General features: G+C 62.5%; 1 protein-coding gene across 5 annotated transcripts in view; it reads left to right on the top strand.

Moving 5' to 3' along the window:
* COL18A1 (collagen type XVIII alpha 1 chain) overlaps positions 1–13115 on the top strand; it is a 103634-nt gene that overhangs the window by 75618 nt on the left and 14901 nt on the right. For all 5 annotated transcript variants that reach the window (XM_030914288.1, XM_030914287.1, XM_010370120.2 and 2 more), the window contains 17 exons: positions 661–723; positions 1496–1522; positions 2820–2951; positions 3393–3455; positions 4367–4393; positions 5427–5462; positions 6692–6763; positions 7060–7095; positions 7448–7537; positions 8734–8763; positions 8886–8912; positions 9314–9376; positions 9742–9816; positions 10755–10781; positions 11072–11125; positions 11561–11635; positions 12655–12723. In XM_030914288.1, coding sequence (XP_030770148.1) covers positions 661–723; positions 1496–1522; positions 2820–2951; positions 3393–3455; positions 4367–4393; positions 5427–5462; positions 6692–6763; positions 7060–7095; positions 7448–7537; positions 8734–8763; positions 8886–8912; positions 9314–9376; positions 9742–9816; positions 10755–10781; positions 11072–11125; positions 11561–11635; positions 12655–12723 — 966 coding nt within the window. The remainder of the gene's footprint in view (positions 1–660; positions 724–1495; positions 1523–2819; positions 2952–3392; positions 3456–4366; positions 4394–5426; positions 5463–6691; positions 6764–7059; positions 7096–7447; positions 7538–8733; positions 8764–8885; positions 8913–9313; positions 9377–9741; positions 9817–10754; positions 10782–11071; positions 11126–11560; positions 11636–12654; positions 12724–13115) is intronic.

Genomic DNA, 13115 nt, shown 5'->3' with positions numbered 1-13115 from the left:
TTGGCCAGCACGACTTGTGGGGTCTCAGGGCCCCGTGGCAGGCTCCCCACCGGCTCTGCCACACATGATGGGCAGCAGGTGCCTGCAGACATGGCTGCCGTAATTGGGTCACGCTGTGCTGGCATCCCGTGGCCCGAGGTCACTCGGTGGCCGTGGCGTGCAGGGCAGGGAGTGTGTGGTTAGGTCACCCATGACATGCCCCTGCCTCCGTGACAGTCCCTACCTGAGCCAACCAACCCTCCTGATGGGCGTTCACCATCACCATTGGCTCTGAGGCCTCTCTGGTTGCCACGTGGCAAGCCCTCCCCAGCATCCATTCTAAGGGGCAATTTGGGCTTAAAGAACATGTCTAATCCATATTCATATGTGTGGCCAGACCGTCCCTCAGAGGGAGCAGTGGTTACCCCAGCCCTGGTGTTAAGTGCCTTCCGGCCGTGGTGCTGTTGGCCCTGCCATCTCATCCTGCCAATGTGGCCATGAAACTGTGGGCTGCGCAGGCTGTGGGGTCTCCTGTGAGCCCTGGGACCCAGGCCCTGTGTCTGGGGAATGCTCTGTGTCCTGCCTTCGGGCCACCTGTGGAAGCCCAGATAACCTGTTAATCCAGAAATCGTTTTAGTGGCTGAAGGCCATCAAGATCTCCTATGCTCTGCTCTTCCCCAGGGACCCCCAGGCCCTCCAGGAAAAGAGGGGCCCCCAGGAAGGACGGGGCAGAAAGGCAGCCTGGTAAGTCTCCCCTCGAGTCTAGGGTGAATGGGGCTTGGCACCACACCATGTGGCCAGGGCTGGCCGAGCCCTGGGGGTCCAGGGGTGCCTGGTGATGTCCGTGAAGGGGAAGTGCCAGGAATAGCGCCCCCCATCACTGCCCCACAGCCTGGGGCCTCGGGCTCTGCAGGTCGCCCTGACCTGGGCAGCTGTGGCTCGGGTAGAAATCATGGACCGTGATAAAATGACGGGACTCACTGGTTTTAAGAACGTGGGTGCCCCGCGAGATCTGAGATCTTACTCCAAGTTTCCACATTGGTTACGGGGCAGTGGCCACGAGCCTCTGTCGGACTGACGCCAGGAGCCGGGGCCCCGGACGTTTGTGGGTGGACCTGGTGGGAGGTGCCTGCGTCCAGCCCCCTGGAGAGCGGTCTCCAGCGTGACCTTGGATGAGAGCTGCTCTGCTTTGGGCTGTAAATGCCCCTTGCGGCTCTAAGCCTGTGGCTGAGCTGAAGGGCCTTCCTTGGGGAGGCATCCGGACCCCAGGCCCCACGGGGAGCCGGGTCCAGCATTGGGATCAGGCTTGGCGTCCCTTGTGGCTTCCCTTTCAGGACCCCAACCATACCAGAAAGGGGGATGACAGTGGCAACAGCCTCAGAAACTATTAAACCGGCGCAGGCAGCAAAGCAGGGATATCCCGGTCAGGGCGTAGTTCCTGGCAGGGCGATGTGCCTTCCTCTGTCCTCTGTGCTGCAGGTCTGATTGTGTCATAACCCTGCTCTTTTCCGTATAGGGTGAAGCAGGTGCCCCGGGACATAAGGTACAAGCAGAATCCCCGGCACAGCGGTCCCCTGTCCCTGGTGCCCACTCAGTGGTTGTGCTCCCAAAGAGGGTGGGGGCCCCACGGTCGAGGGAGTGAGCTCTCCTGGGGCTGGCCTTGACCCCCAATCCTGCCATCTCTCCACCCTGCCAGAATTGCTGGCAGCGGCCTCTGTCCCTCTGGTGAGGTGGCTTCGGCCCTTGTCACTCTTGCGATGTGGCTTCCTCCGAGCTCTGGTCTGCTGGTGAACTGAGGGCAGATGTGTCCTGGAAGCTGAGCTCCTCTGGAAGCGAGCTCCCTGTGGCAAGTGCGATAAAGCAGCTCTGGGAGCTTCGGGAGGAGGGGCTGGGCCACTGCAGGTGGAGAGGTCACCTGTGGCCTGGGGAGGGCCCTGAGCTGGGCCCCCCAACATCCTCCCACAGACGAGCCCCATCCACCTGCCCTGCAGGCTCATGAGCGTCTGGGGGCACTCGGAGGGAGCGCTGAAGGCAGCCGGGGTGTCCTTGGCGGCCCTGGCCTGGCCCAGAGTCTGCTCAGACCCTCTGGACTCAGGGCAGCCACTCTCCATGGACCCAGCCTTCCTTCGGGCAGCTTGAGGTCTGGGCCACAGCCTGCTTGACCAGACAGCTTATCTGACGCCCCCACAACGACCCACTTCCTCCTCCTGTTCTGCTGGAGTGGAGCTGGAGGAGGAGCCGGAACCCTGCAGAGGAGGTGCTGGGAGCTGGTCCTGGGCCTCCAGTCGGCATCCGTGCCGACCCCACCACCACACATGCCCCCAGAGGTCCCCTCGAGGATCCAGGCCTCTGTGGGCCACACACTCGAATCATGTCCAAAACATCAGGAGCTCCTCACCTTGGGCTGGACAGGGTTGGCACTAACAGGGAACTTCCCCCAGAGCACGGCCAAGCTCCAGGCTGGGGGTGATGAGGGAAGGAAGGCCAGTGGGGAGAGGCATGAGGAAGAGGACAGCAGCGAGTCAGGTGGTGAGAGCACCAGGAGGGGCTGAGAGGACACAGGCTGGGAGTGAATGCATGTGCATATACACGTGCGCATGCACACACAATGCACACACACACACATACAATCTCCAGCGTATGTGCACACACACACACAGATCTCTCCAGCATAAAGTTAGAAGAAAGGCTGCTGTGAGGTCTGCGTTGCTTTGTGGAATGTTCCTTACCTTTTGATTTGCAGGGTTTAGAAGGCATCATAAGAAAACGTGTCTACACCAGGGTTGCAGGGCCAGCGGGGGCTGGGCTGGGTCCTGACACGCTGTCCTCACCCCACGCAGGGGAGCAAGGGAGACCCCGGTCCTGCTGGCGCTCGCGGAGAGAGTGGCCTGGCAGGAGCCCCTGGACCCGCTGGACCACCAGGCCCCCCTGGGCCCCCTGGGCCACCAGGACCAGGACTCCCCGCTGGATTTGTGAGTACCGCCTACACCTGACCCCCTGGAGAGCCGGGGGCTGCCCTTGCCCCAGCCCTGCTACCCCTGGCATCTCACTCACAGGGCAGCACGTCCTGGGCGGTGGTCTCACTGGCACTGCCCTGGCCCACGATTCCATATTCCCCATGGTGGAGCTCGAGTCTCTCTCCCGTTGCCCGTGCCCCACGGTGCTGATGGGGAACTCGGCCCAGCCATACCCCGGCACCTGTGCCCTGACCAAGAGCGAATGAGCTGCCCCGAGATGGGCTGCCCCTGGGGGCCCCCACCCAGGCCCTGCCACCAGGTAGACAGTCCCCATCCGAGAATGGAGGCTCCCCAGGCCACCGTGGCCCCAAAGGGAGGGGTTGGTGCCGGCCCCAGGGAGGGGTCCTTACCTAAGAAGCAACACAGGCCCACGTGTGTCTTGTGTGTCTCCTCCAGGATGACATGGAAGGCTCCGGGGGGCCCTTGTGGTCAACAGCCCGAGGCGCTGACGGGCCGCAGGTACTCTTGTGAGCTGGGCATGGCCAGCTCTGAGGGCTGAGGGAGTGTTGCCTGGGGCAGGAGGGTGTCCCTGAGAGCCACCAGACTTGCATGGGCTGGACACCGCCCTGCAGAGCTGTGAGGGCCGCGTGTGGCGGGTGCTGTGCACTGTGGGCCACCCTCGCTCTTTGGAGATGCCCCTTCATTGAAGTAAAGTCACGGGATGAGGGCCTGGTCTGCAAAGTGGGAGGCACTGTGGGTGGTCAAGACAAAGGAGCGTGGGGCCGCATGCCGCCTGAAGGACAGGACTTTCTGGGGAAATTCAAGTCATCACATTCTTTTTGTGGCCCCAGTTTTGGGAAGTAACAAATGTTTGGCCTGAGTAGAATCTGAAATTCCTATGAAATCTCCACCTTGTTCTACTGTTAACATATATACTGCTCAGGGTTAGGGCCAGCAAAGAGTGACCTAAATCCCAAAACAACTGTGTTCAGACAGCTCAGATGTGTCAGGGGCAGACCCAGGGACCGGCAGCTCCTTCCTCCCCCACCCCCGCTGTCCCCTCCACGCCACCATCTCTCCTGTGGCGCCAGCATGGAGGAGCCCCCAGGGCCACAGCCCTGCCCAAGAGCCACATGGGGCGGCTGAAGCCACAGCGTCCAGCTTCAGGCTCAGAGACTCAGCCTGTTGAGAGCACGGGTGTCTGGGACACATTTCTTACTCTGAGCAAAATGAATGAGAAATTTCAATTAGGCAGAACCTAATTGATTCCATAATAAGTTAGAATGGCTTTACCATTTTAAGTCAGTACATTTCCTTTTACACACACATTTTTAATTCTTGACTATTACCAGCGGGCTTTTCTTGTGGGAGAAGCATCTCACAGCAGGGCCTCCAGCTGCACTAACGCTGTGTCTCCTCTGCCCTGACAGGGACCCCCCGGCCTGCCAGGACTGAAGGTCAGTGACGGATGCGCCTGGGTTTCTGCGGTCGCTGGCTTGGCCCTGGCCTCGGCACCCCCGGGCTGGGAGAGACAGGGCCTTCCCTTGGGTTTTCTGATGGCAGGAGTAGGATGAATTCATCCTGGGAAATTTGCAAAATACAGCAAAAAAGCCTAACAGAAATAATCACATACTCCTCCAACCCAGACTTCCAGCGTTAAGGGGCCATTGTCCCGTTCTCTCTCCAAAGCCCAGGAATCAAGTTTCCTGGGTTCACACACCTGAAGCATATTCTCAGACTCGGGCTGAAAAGAGGGGCATAGGAGAAGAACCCGGGGTTCCCACCTCAGCTTCAGGGACAGGTGGGCTCCTGGGCTCAGGGACAGAGGCGTGGTGACCTTGTAGGACCCAGGAACTTTGTCCTCTGCTTCCCCTGTCCCTGGGGGACAGCAGCCCCCAGCCTGGCCCCAAAGACCCCACCCTTGCCCAGACCCCGAAGCTCCCAGGGCAAGTGCCTGAGGGGTGAGCCTGGAGGCTCCTCTCCTGGGCCCTGGGCAGCAGCCACCTTTCACCCCGCTGTGCGCTCATCAATGTGTCCTCTGCTGCGTGGGGGCCAAGGGCACATGGGGCCCACCCTGGGACTGGACTTTCACTTGTCACCAGCCCCTACCGTGGCACCCACTCCTTTGAGAATGCTTTGCTTTCATTTGCAAGATGTTGGGACATTGCAAAAGGCTTTTTGGAAGATCCATGTATTCGATTTCTTAAATTGTTTAAATGAGGCCATCTCAGCGGGGTTCTGCCTGCAGTCCTAGTGATGGGATATGTCCACAGGCTCCACAGCAGTCCAGGCCGGGTGCCTTCGGCCAGCGGGGACCATGGGGTCCCTGCACAAGTTGCTCAGTGTCCCTGGGACCCCTCGGCTCTGGGCTGGGGGAGGGCGGTGAAATGCATCCTGGGTAACTCACCCTTCCCTGCCCCCGGGATGGACGCTGCCTGAGGACGGGGCCGGCCCAAGCAGATGCTTACCAAGCCCACTTTATTCACTTAGGGGGATCCTGGTGTGCCTGGGCTGCGGGGAGCCAAGGTAAGCTCTGTGCCTGGCAGAGGGCCCCAAGGCCACAGTCCACAGCCCTGGGAGCCTCCTCACCCCATGTAGGCTCTGGGCACCCCCTCCAGCGCTGGGTGGGCTGTGGGGTCCTGGCCAGAGTGGCTGAGATGAAATACTGGACGGGGACATGACCAGGCAGAGGCAGGGAGGGCCCAGGCGGACGCCTGTGGAGATCCACTCGGGGCAGCCTCGCCTGCTCTTCCTCGCACTGCTTTGTTTCTTTATAATTGAAGACGTGCTAGTTTCAAAGGCAACCCCCAGAACACCCACCTGTAGGGCACCCAACCCCAGGGTACCCCCTGGTTTGACTGCGTCAGGAACATGGCCTTCCTTCCTCCCAGCTGTCTGACGGTGCAGGCCCCTTCAGCCCCTGCCACTGGCCTCCCGCCTCTCCCTCCTTTTCCGTGACTTCCCCCTCCCCCTCCCCCTCCCCCATTCCCCCTCCCCCCCTCCCCCTCCCCTCCCCCTCCCCTCCCCCATTCCCCCTCCCCCACTCCCCCTCCCCCATTCCCCCTCCCCACTCCCCCTCCCCCTTCCCCCTCCCCCTCCCTTCCCACTTCCCCCCCCCCCCCACTCTCACACTTCCCCCTCCCCTTCCTCTCCCCCCAGCCACTTTCCCCTCCCCCCTTCCTCCCCGCTCCCCACTTTCCCTCCCTCCCCCACTTCCTTCCCCTGCCCCTTCCCTCTCCTCACACTTCGCCCCATCCCCCTTCCCTCATCCTCACACCTTCCCCTCCCCCTTCCCATCTCGCCCACTATCCCCCTCCCCCTTTCCTCTCCCCCACTTCCCACCCTCCCCCTTACCCTCTCCCCCGTTCCCCCTCCCCTCCCGTCCCTCTCCGCCACTTCCCCCTCCCCCTTCCCTCTCCCCCACTTCCCCTCCCCTCTCCCCCACTTCCCCCTCCCCCCTTCCCTCTCCCCTCCCCCACATCCCCCTCCCCCACATCCCCCTCCCCCACATCCCACTCCCCCCTTCCCCCTCCCCCACGTCCCCCTCCCCACGTCCTCCTCCTCCCGTCCTCTTCCTCCCGACTCCCCCCTCCCCCATTCCTCCATCCCTCTACAGCCCCTGCTCAAGCCCACAGGGGTGAGATAGAGAAGCCCAGGCCACCACCACACCCACGGGTGCCCCAGACTCCTCGTGGGGGTCCCCGCATTCCTGGACATGTGGCCAATGCCCTGTGTCCTCCATGTGACCCTTTCAGGGAGAAGTTGGAGCAAACGGAGCCCCCGGGTTCCCCGGCCTCCCTGGCAGAGAGGGCACTGCTGGGCCCCAGGTGAGCCGCCTCGGTGGGCCCAGGGTTCGGGGGTGGAGCCCCAAAGGGACTATGCCGACGTGAAAGCTGGCAGGAGCTGTGTCCCTCCTGGGTCCCTGGGCCTCCGTGTGCCCTCCCGGGTCTCTGAGTGCCAGGAGCCGAATACAAGTCTCCATCAGGACTCTCGGTGGCTGCCTCCCTCCCAGGCCCCAGCCGGTCGGGAAGTAACCCCACGTCTTCATCACGGCCATCCCTCACGGGGAGCCAGGGGCTCCTGTTTCTATGGGTGATCAACCATTTCCTTCCTATCTCCTCAGGGGCCAAAGGGAGACAGAGGCAGCCAGGGAGAAAAGGTGAGTGTCCCTGGGGCGGGTGGATGGGGTGGGGGGTGCTGGGACATCTGGAAGGTTTGGCCTCAGCTGCCCCCAGGTCCGTGCCCCTGCCACCCATGTGACCTCAGAGACTCGGGGAAAAGACCCTCAAGTTGACAGGGGTGGCTTTCAGGCTGGGGGCAGTGTGTGTGGCTCGGCCATCCCTGTTGGCGCCTGCCCTGCCTGGCAGGGGGCTCCAAGGCCACAGTCCACAGCCCTGGGCCCCTCCTCACCCCCCGTGGGCTCTGGGCACCCCCTCCAGGACTGGGTGGACTTTGGGGTCCTGGCCAGAGTGGCTGAGATGAAATGCTGGACATGTTTCATCCTTTTCCAGGGAGATCCAGGGAAGGACGGAGTCGGGCAGCCAGGCCTCCCCGGACCCCCTGGACCCCCGGGGCCTGTGGTCTACGTGTCGGAGCAGGATGTAAGGACGCTGCGTGGGTGGGCACCCAATCTGTCCAGATACCCCACTGGGTGCAGAGATCCCTCCCTGAGCCCCCCACACCCCCCAGGTCAGGACAGGCCTTGACTGCAAGGCCACACTCCAACTCCACATTGGGGGCTGCAGAGGCCCTCGGTCAGAGATGCCCAGGGAGCTCAGCTCCATGTGGTGATACAGACACCGGGGAGGGGTGAGGGCCTGCACAGGGGACCAGTGTTTTTATGTCAGAGGCTCCCATCGGGTTCAGTCCCTGTGTCCTTGACACTGTGGCCCCAAAGCTGCATGTAGTCACCCAGCTGCCCCGTCAGAAGAAGCAGACGCACCCTTGGCTCTCTGGTGAAGGTTGTGTTGGTTCCAGAACCTTCCTCCCCACCGCAGCCCGTCCATCAGGCCTCTCAGCTGCACCCTCTGCGCCTGCCAGCAGCGTGTCCCACTGGCCTCACAGAGGCAGACACGTCCCCACCCAGCCCCGCCACATGGAACACAGGGACCAAGCCCCCGTCTAGGCAGGAAGCTGAGCCCCGGGCAGATGCAGGGCCCAGGGGAGCAGAGCTGGGTGTGGCCAGGGGTTCAGATCCCTGCTTCTCTGTGGCCACCAGTGGAAGGGGCTGCCCAGGGCAGAGCTGAGAGCAGGCACCGTCTGTGACACTGGACAAGTTACTTAACCCTTGTGCTCCAGCTCCTCACCTAGGAGGTGGGACCATAACAGTCTCAAGAGGAGGGGTGGGGTTGGGGAAAGGCAGGAGAGGGCCTGCCCCCTCATGGCTTTGCTCGGAGCAGGCAGACAGGCATCGGGAGACAGCAGCTCAAGAGGCCACAGGGACCTTGGCGTGACGGTCAAGTCATTGGAACATCAGAAAAGCCCCCTGTCAGCCCAGCCGCCTCCGCCAGCAAGCAAGGGAGCATCTAGCACAGGGAGGAGCATTTTAAACCAAAATGGAAGTAAAAAGTGGCTTAGGGCTTAGGGTGTCTGGAGTCTGTGTCCGCCGCTCTGAGCCGCGGGGCGTCTGCGCTGCAGGAGGGACGCCCCAGGCCAAGAAAGAGTGTGGAAAGAACATTTTCCTTGAATTTCCTGTTTCGGTGTTTTGTTGATCTTGTAAGTCGCTCGGTGGGAGTCCAGTTTCATTTTAAATGTGGCTCTTTGTTTCCGGTTTTTCTTTTTGCTGACTGGTGGACAGGGTGCCGTCCTGAGCGTGCCGGGACCTGAGGTACGTGCCTGCCTGGCTTCTAAGGGACAGGCCTGTGGGGACCTTGGTACAAGGCTGAGTGGGGTCCGGGCAGCCGCGTGGGTGCGTGATGACCCCAGCTGACGCTGTCCCTTTTTCCCCAGGGCCGGCCGGGTTTCGCAGGCTTTCCCGTGAGTAACCTGGCGCCAGAGCTACGCGCTGCCCGCCACTGCCCTCCCTGCTGGGGAGGGGTCTCCGCCTGGTAGCACAGAGCAGCCTGGTCAAGCTGGGGTGGGCCTCGTCAGGCCTGAGGGATAGCGACAGTCACTGCCCCGAGGAAGTGATGGGAGCAGGATGTGGGCGAGAGCCCCTGGCAGGCCCCGTGCTGGGTGGACACCTGTGACACTGAGGCTGCTCCTTGCACCTGCGGAGGCCTGCAGTGTCCGGAGTGAGGCTGGGACCGAGAGGGGCCCTGGGGGGGCAGACAAGACAGGCATATTGCCAGGGGGCAGCTGTCCAGGGAGGTGGAGCAGCTGTCAGAGATGGGGGAGACGCTGGCCACTCGGGCCTCACTGCCTGGCCTCCATTCCAGGGACCTGCAGGACCCAAGGGCGACCTGGGCTCTAAGGGTGAACGAGGCTCCCCGGGACCCAAGGTAAGGGGCTCAGGTGCTGTCCCTCAACCCACTTTGTGATGCAGGGGTGGCCCCATCCTGCCCAGGTGGCCACTGTTGGGAGAAACCTGGGATCCCCCGGCTGCTACTGTGACTCACAAGCCGCGCTCGGGCCGTCCCTGTGGTCACCTCCCGTGAGAGGACCCGGGGCTGTTATGCTCAGTCACAGAGACCCTGCCATCCCTGTGGTCCTGCTGTCCCTGTGGTCCTGCTGTCCCTGTGGTCACCTCCCGTGAGAGGACCCCGGGCTGTGATGCTCAGTCACAGCGGCCCTGCCTTCGGGGCTCTGGGTGAGGCTTTGTGGGAAGGAGCTGGCCCTGACCCTGCCATACCTGCTGCTGTTCCAGGGTGAGAAGGGTGAGCCGGGCAGCGTCTTCAGCCCCGATGGCAGTGCCCTGGGCCCTGCCCAGAAAGGAGCCAAGGTGAGGGCTGGGCAGCCTCCTTCCAGTGGGCATGGGGGCTCCTGGGGCCATGGAGACAGCCTGAGGAAGGTCTTCCTTAGGGTCTGGCTCCTGACGCACGAGCTTCTCCCAAGCAGGGCTCCAGCATCCTGGCCTGGCCCTCGTGGCCCCTCCTCTCTTGCACCCATGTCAGAGGTCCCGCCGGCCCCTCATCCTCTCCCTGCCCCTGAGCCCACCCTGCCGAAGGGAGATTCTCAGTGGGCTGCGGCTCTGAACTCGCGCCTCCCTGGGGCCTGGCCTGTGGGGTGCAGGAGCCCAGGCTGTACCACCTCAGCCTCACCAGGTTTCTTGCTGCCCCTCCAACCTCTTCCTGGGGGCCCTGATGCTGTGGGCAGCAGCCGCATGATCCTTCCTCTCTGCAGCCCCAGGGTGCCTGCAGGACCCTGAGCATAGCAGGGCCCGGAGTCAGTTCGTCAAGGGGCCTGTGCCTGGGTCCCCACCCCAGCAGGCAGTCACCCAGACAAGCCCTGGGGGAGGGTCCTGGGGGGGAACCTGGATCTTTGGGGTGTGGAGCACTGGCTCTCCCACTTTCAGAGGAGCAGTGAGCCCTCTGGGGTCTTAGGGGTGCACCTCAGACACAAGATCCCCAGGCCCAGCGAGAGCTCCACTGTCCTACCCAGCTGTGCATCGGAGCCGGGGCCTGCAGCAACCAGGACACTGTGGCACACACACCCTCCGCCCCTGCTTCAGGGCCCCGGGGTATACCCCATGCTCGCACCAACCTGGATGCAAACCCCAATCCTGAACCTCCTCTTGCCAGCAGCTCCCGTCCTCCCCAGGGCTGCCGGCGCCTTGAGGACTGCCCAGTGCACCCAAAGGAGCCACAAGGGTCCTCAGGGAGGCTGCCGGTGGGGCACAAGCCGCCATCTAACTGTGCCTTCTTGGTTGTTTTTGCTCAGGGAGAGCCAGGCTTCCGAGGACCCCCGGTAAGTCGGCCTGTGGCTTTCTCTGCACCGAGCTTGGGCATGACGGCCCCCAAGGACGCGGTCGCCCGCGGCTGCTGAGTTCGTGCTGTGCGGCCCAGGGCTCATCTCCCAAGTGCAGCTCTAAAGCACGTGGGGCAGGTGTCGGTGTGAGGCTGCAGCGGGCTCCTCCGAGCTGATGGGTGGCCCAGGGCGACAGGCTCTGCACGGCCCCTCCCCTTCCCCAGGACCCCCCAGCTCGTGGACAAGGGCCAGGGTCTGTTCCTCTAAGCCTGGCTCCCTTCCTCTCACAGGGCCCGTACGGACGGCCGGGGTACAAGGGAGACATTGGCTTCCCTGGACGGCCGGTGAGGACCTGGGGTCTCCAGTGGGGGCAGCAGATGGGGTCTGGCAGGTGGGGAGCAGCCCAGGCCCACGGGGGTGACATGCCCAGAGGGGAGTGGACGGCCACCGCACCCCCTGTGCTCCCCCCAGAACCGGCCTGGGCACAGCTCTTGTCCTGGATGTGGCTGGCAATACACCAGGAGGGGCCAGTACCCAGGAGGCGGCCCTGGGGGGCAGACAGGGCAGTGGGCCTGTGTGTGCTGGAGTCAGTCACCTCCTCCCAAAAGGGTTCTTGAGCAGGAAGGAGGGGTGAGAAGGGCTGGAGTAGCCTGAAGGCTGGGAACGTTTGAGGCTGAGTGTGGGCCGGGCCTGGTGTGGGGCTACTGCAGCCACCTTGCCGGAATGTGGCTGGTGATGACCAGAGCCCAGCAGTCCCCACCCCCTGTGCTCTGCCCCAGGGTCGCCCCGGGATGAACGGATTGAAAGGAGAGAAAGGGGAGCCGGGAGATGCCCACCTTGGATTTGGCATGAGGGTGAGTGTCCCTCAAGGGGGGCCTGGGTGGCTGGGAGACCAGGACCTGGGAATGGCCTGGCCACAGCTTGGGGTCCTACAGCTCCTCTCAGAGGCCACTTATAAGCAGCACTGCCATGTGGCCACACTGCGCTGGTCCTGCCATACCTATGCACACTCATACATGTCCACACACATGCACACATGGCCCACTCATACATGCATGCACACATGCCCATACACTCGTACATGTGTGCACACATACACATGCATCGTGTACATCCATATCCACACATGCTCATACATGTACACATGCCCACACACTCCACATATGTGCACATATACACATGTATTCGTGCATATGCGTGCCTGTCCACATGCACACACACGTGTATACAGATGCTCATATACGTGTGTACATATACACATGTGTATCCATATACTCACACATGAATGTAAGCCCTCCCTGGCTCATTCCATGATTGGCATACACACTGCACACGTACACTCATGCACACATATACACAAGCACACACACCTGTACACATACATGCACGCATGTGCACCCATACACACACACACCAGGCCAGCATGGATTCTCAGCAGGGCGTTCATGGGCCTGGGCCATGCCCTGCAGCCCTCCATGCCCTCCATGCCCTCCATGCCCTCCATTCTGGGGGTTCTCCCGCTCAGCCCAAAGGCATCCACTCTGCTGCATTTGAGCCAAGAGCTTTGTGTCCCTGGTGTCAGCAGGGTGGGGCATTTTCAGTCAGCTTTTACCTGAGACGCAGACCCGGTGGCCTCTTCACTCCTCCCGAGGGACGTCTGTGCACGACTCCAACGTGGGATGAGGTGGGGCCGGGGCCAGCTCCTGTCCCCAGGGAGCCGTGGCCCGAGTGACCCACTGCATTCTCGGTTCTGCCTGGTCAGAGGTCTGCCTGGCCAGGTTTCTGATTTTTCTGATTTTTCTGAACTGTCCCTGCTCCCACCTGCTGCCTGACAGGCCATAAGCCTGACAACAGCTCTCTGCCCTCCCCACAGGGAATGCCCGGCCCCCCAGGGCCTCCAGGGCCCCCAGGCCCTCCAGGGACTCCTGTTTACGACAGCAATGTAAGTCTCCGGGGCGCCCACTGTCCTGCGGCTGCCCTTGGCTCTTCCACAGAGCCCCACAGAGGGGCTGGGCCTTCTTCTCCCCTGGCCTCTGCGTCCAGGGGTCCTTCCGGGATGGGCCAGTCTGGTGGGCAGTGGATTAGCAGCTGAGTTCCCGAGGAAGGCGAAGGCATGTGGAAGGCAGGGCTCTCTCGGTGTGGAGCTGCTTCCAGCTGAAACTCTGCTAAGAGCCTGAGCCCAGGGGTGCTGGGGGCACCCGCTTTTTCCCAGGCTCAGCAAGGTGAAGTGACCGATAAGGGTCAAGTGGTGTCACGCCGTGGCTCCTGCTCTCCACACCCCTGTTCCCTCCTGTCTCTGACTAGGGGAGGCTGCCGTGGCTCCTGCTCTCCGCA

Source organism: Rhinopithecus roxellana, chromosome 13 (assembly GCF_007565055.1).
Source record: "Rhinopithecus roxellana isolate Shanxi Qingling chromosome 13, ASM756505v1, whole genome shotgun sequence".
Lineage (NCBI taxonomy): Eukaryota > Metazoa > Chordata > Mammalia > Primates > Cercopithecidae > Rhinopithecus > Rhinopithecus roxellana.
The sequence above is the reverse complement of the archived record's forward strand: the minus strand, read 5'-3'. Positions and strand labels throughout refer to the sequence as shown.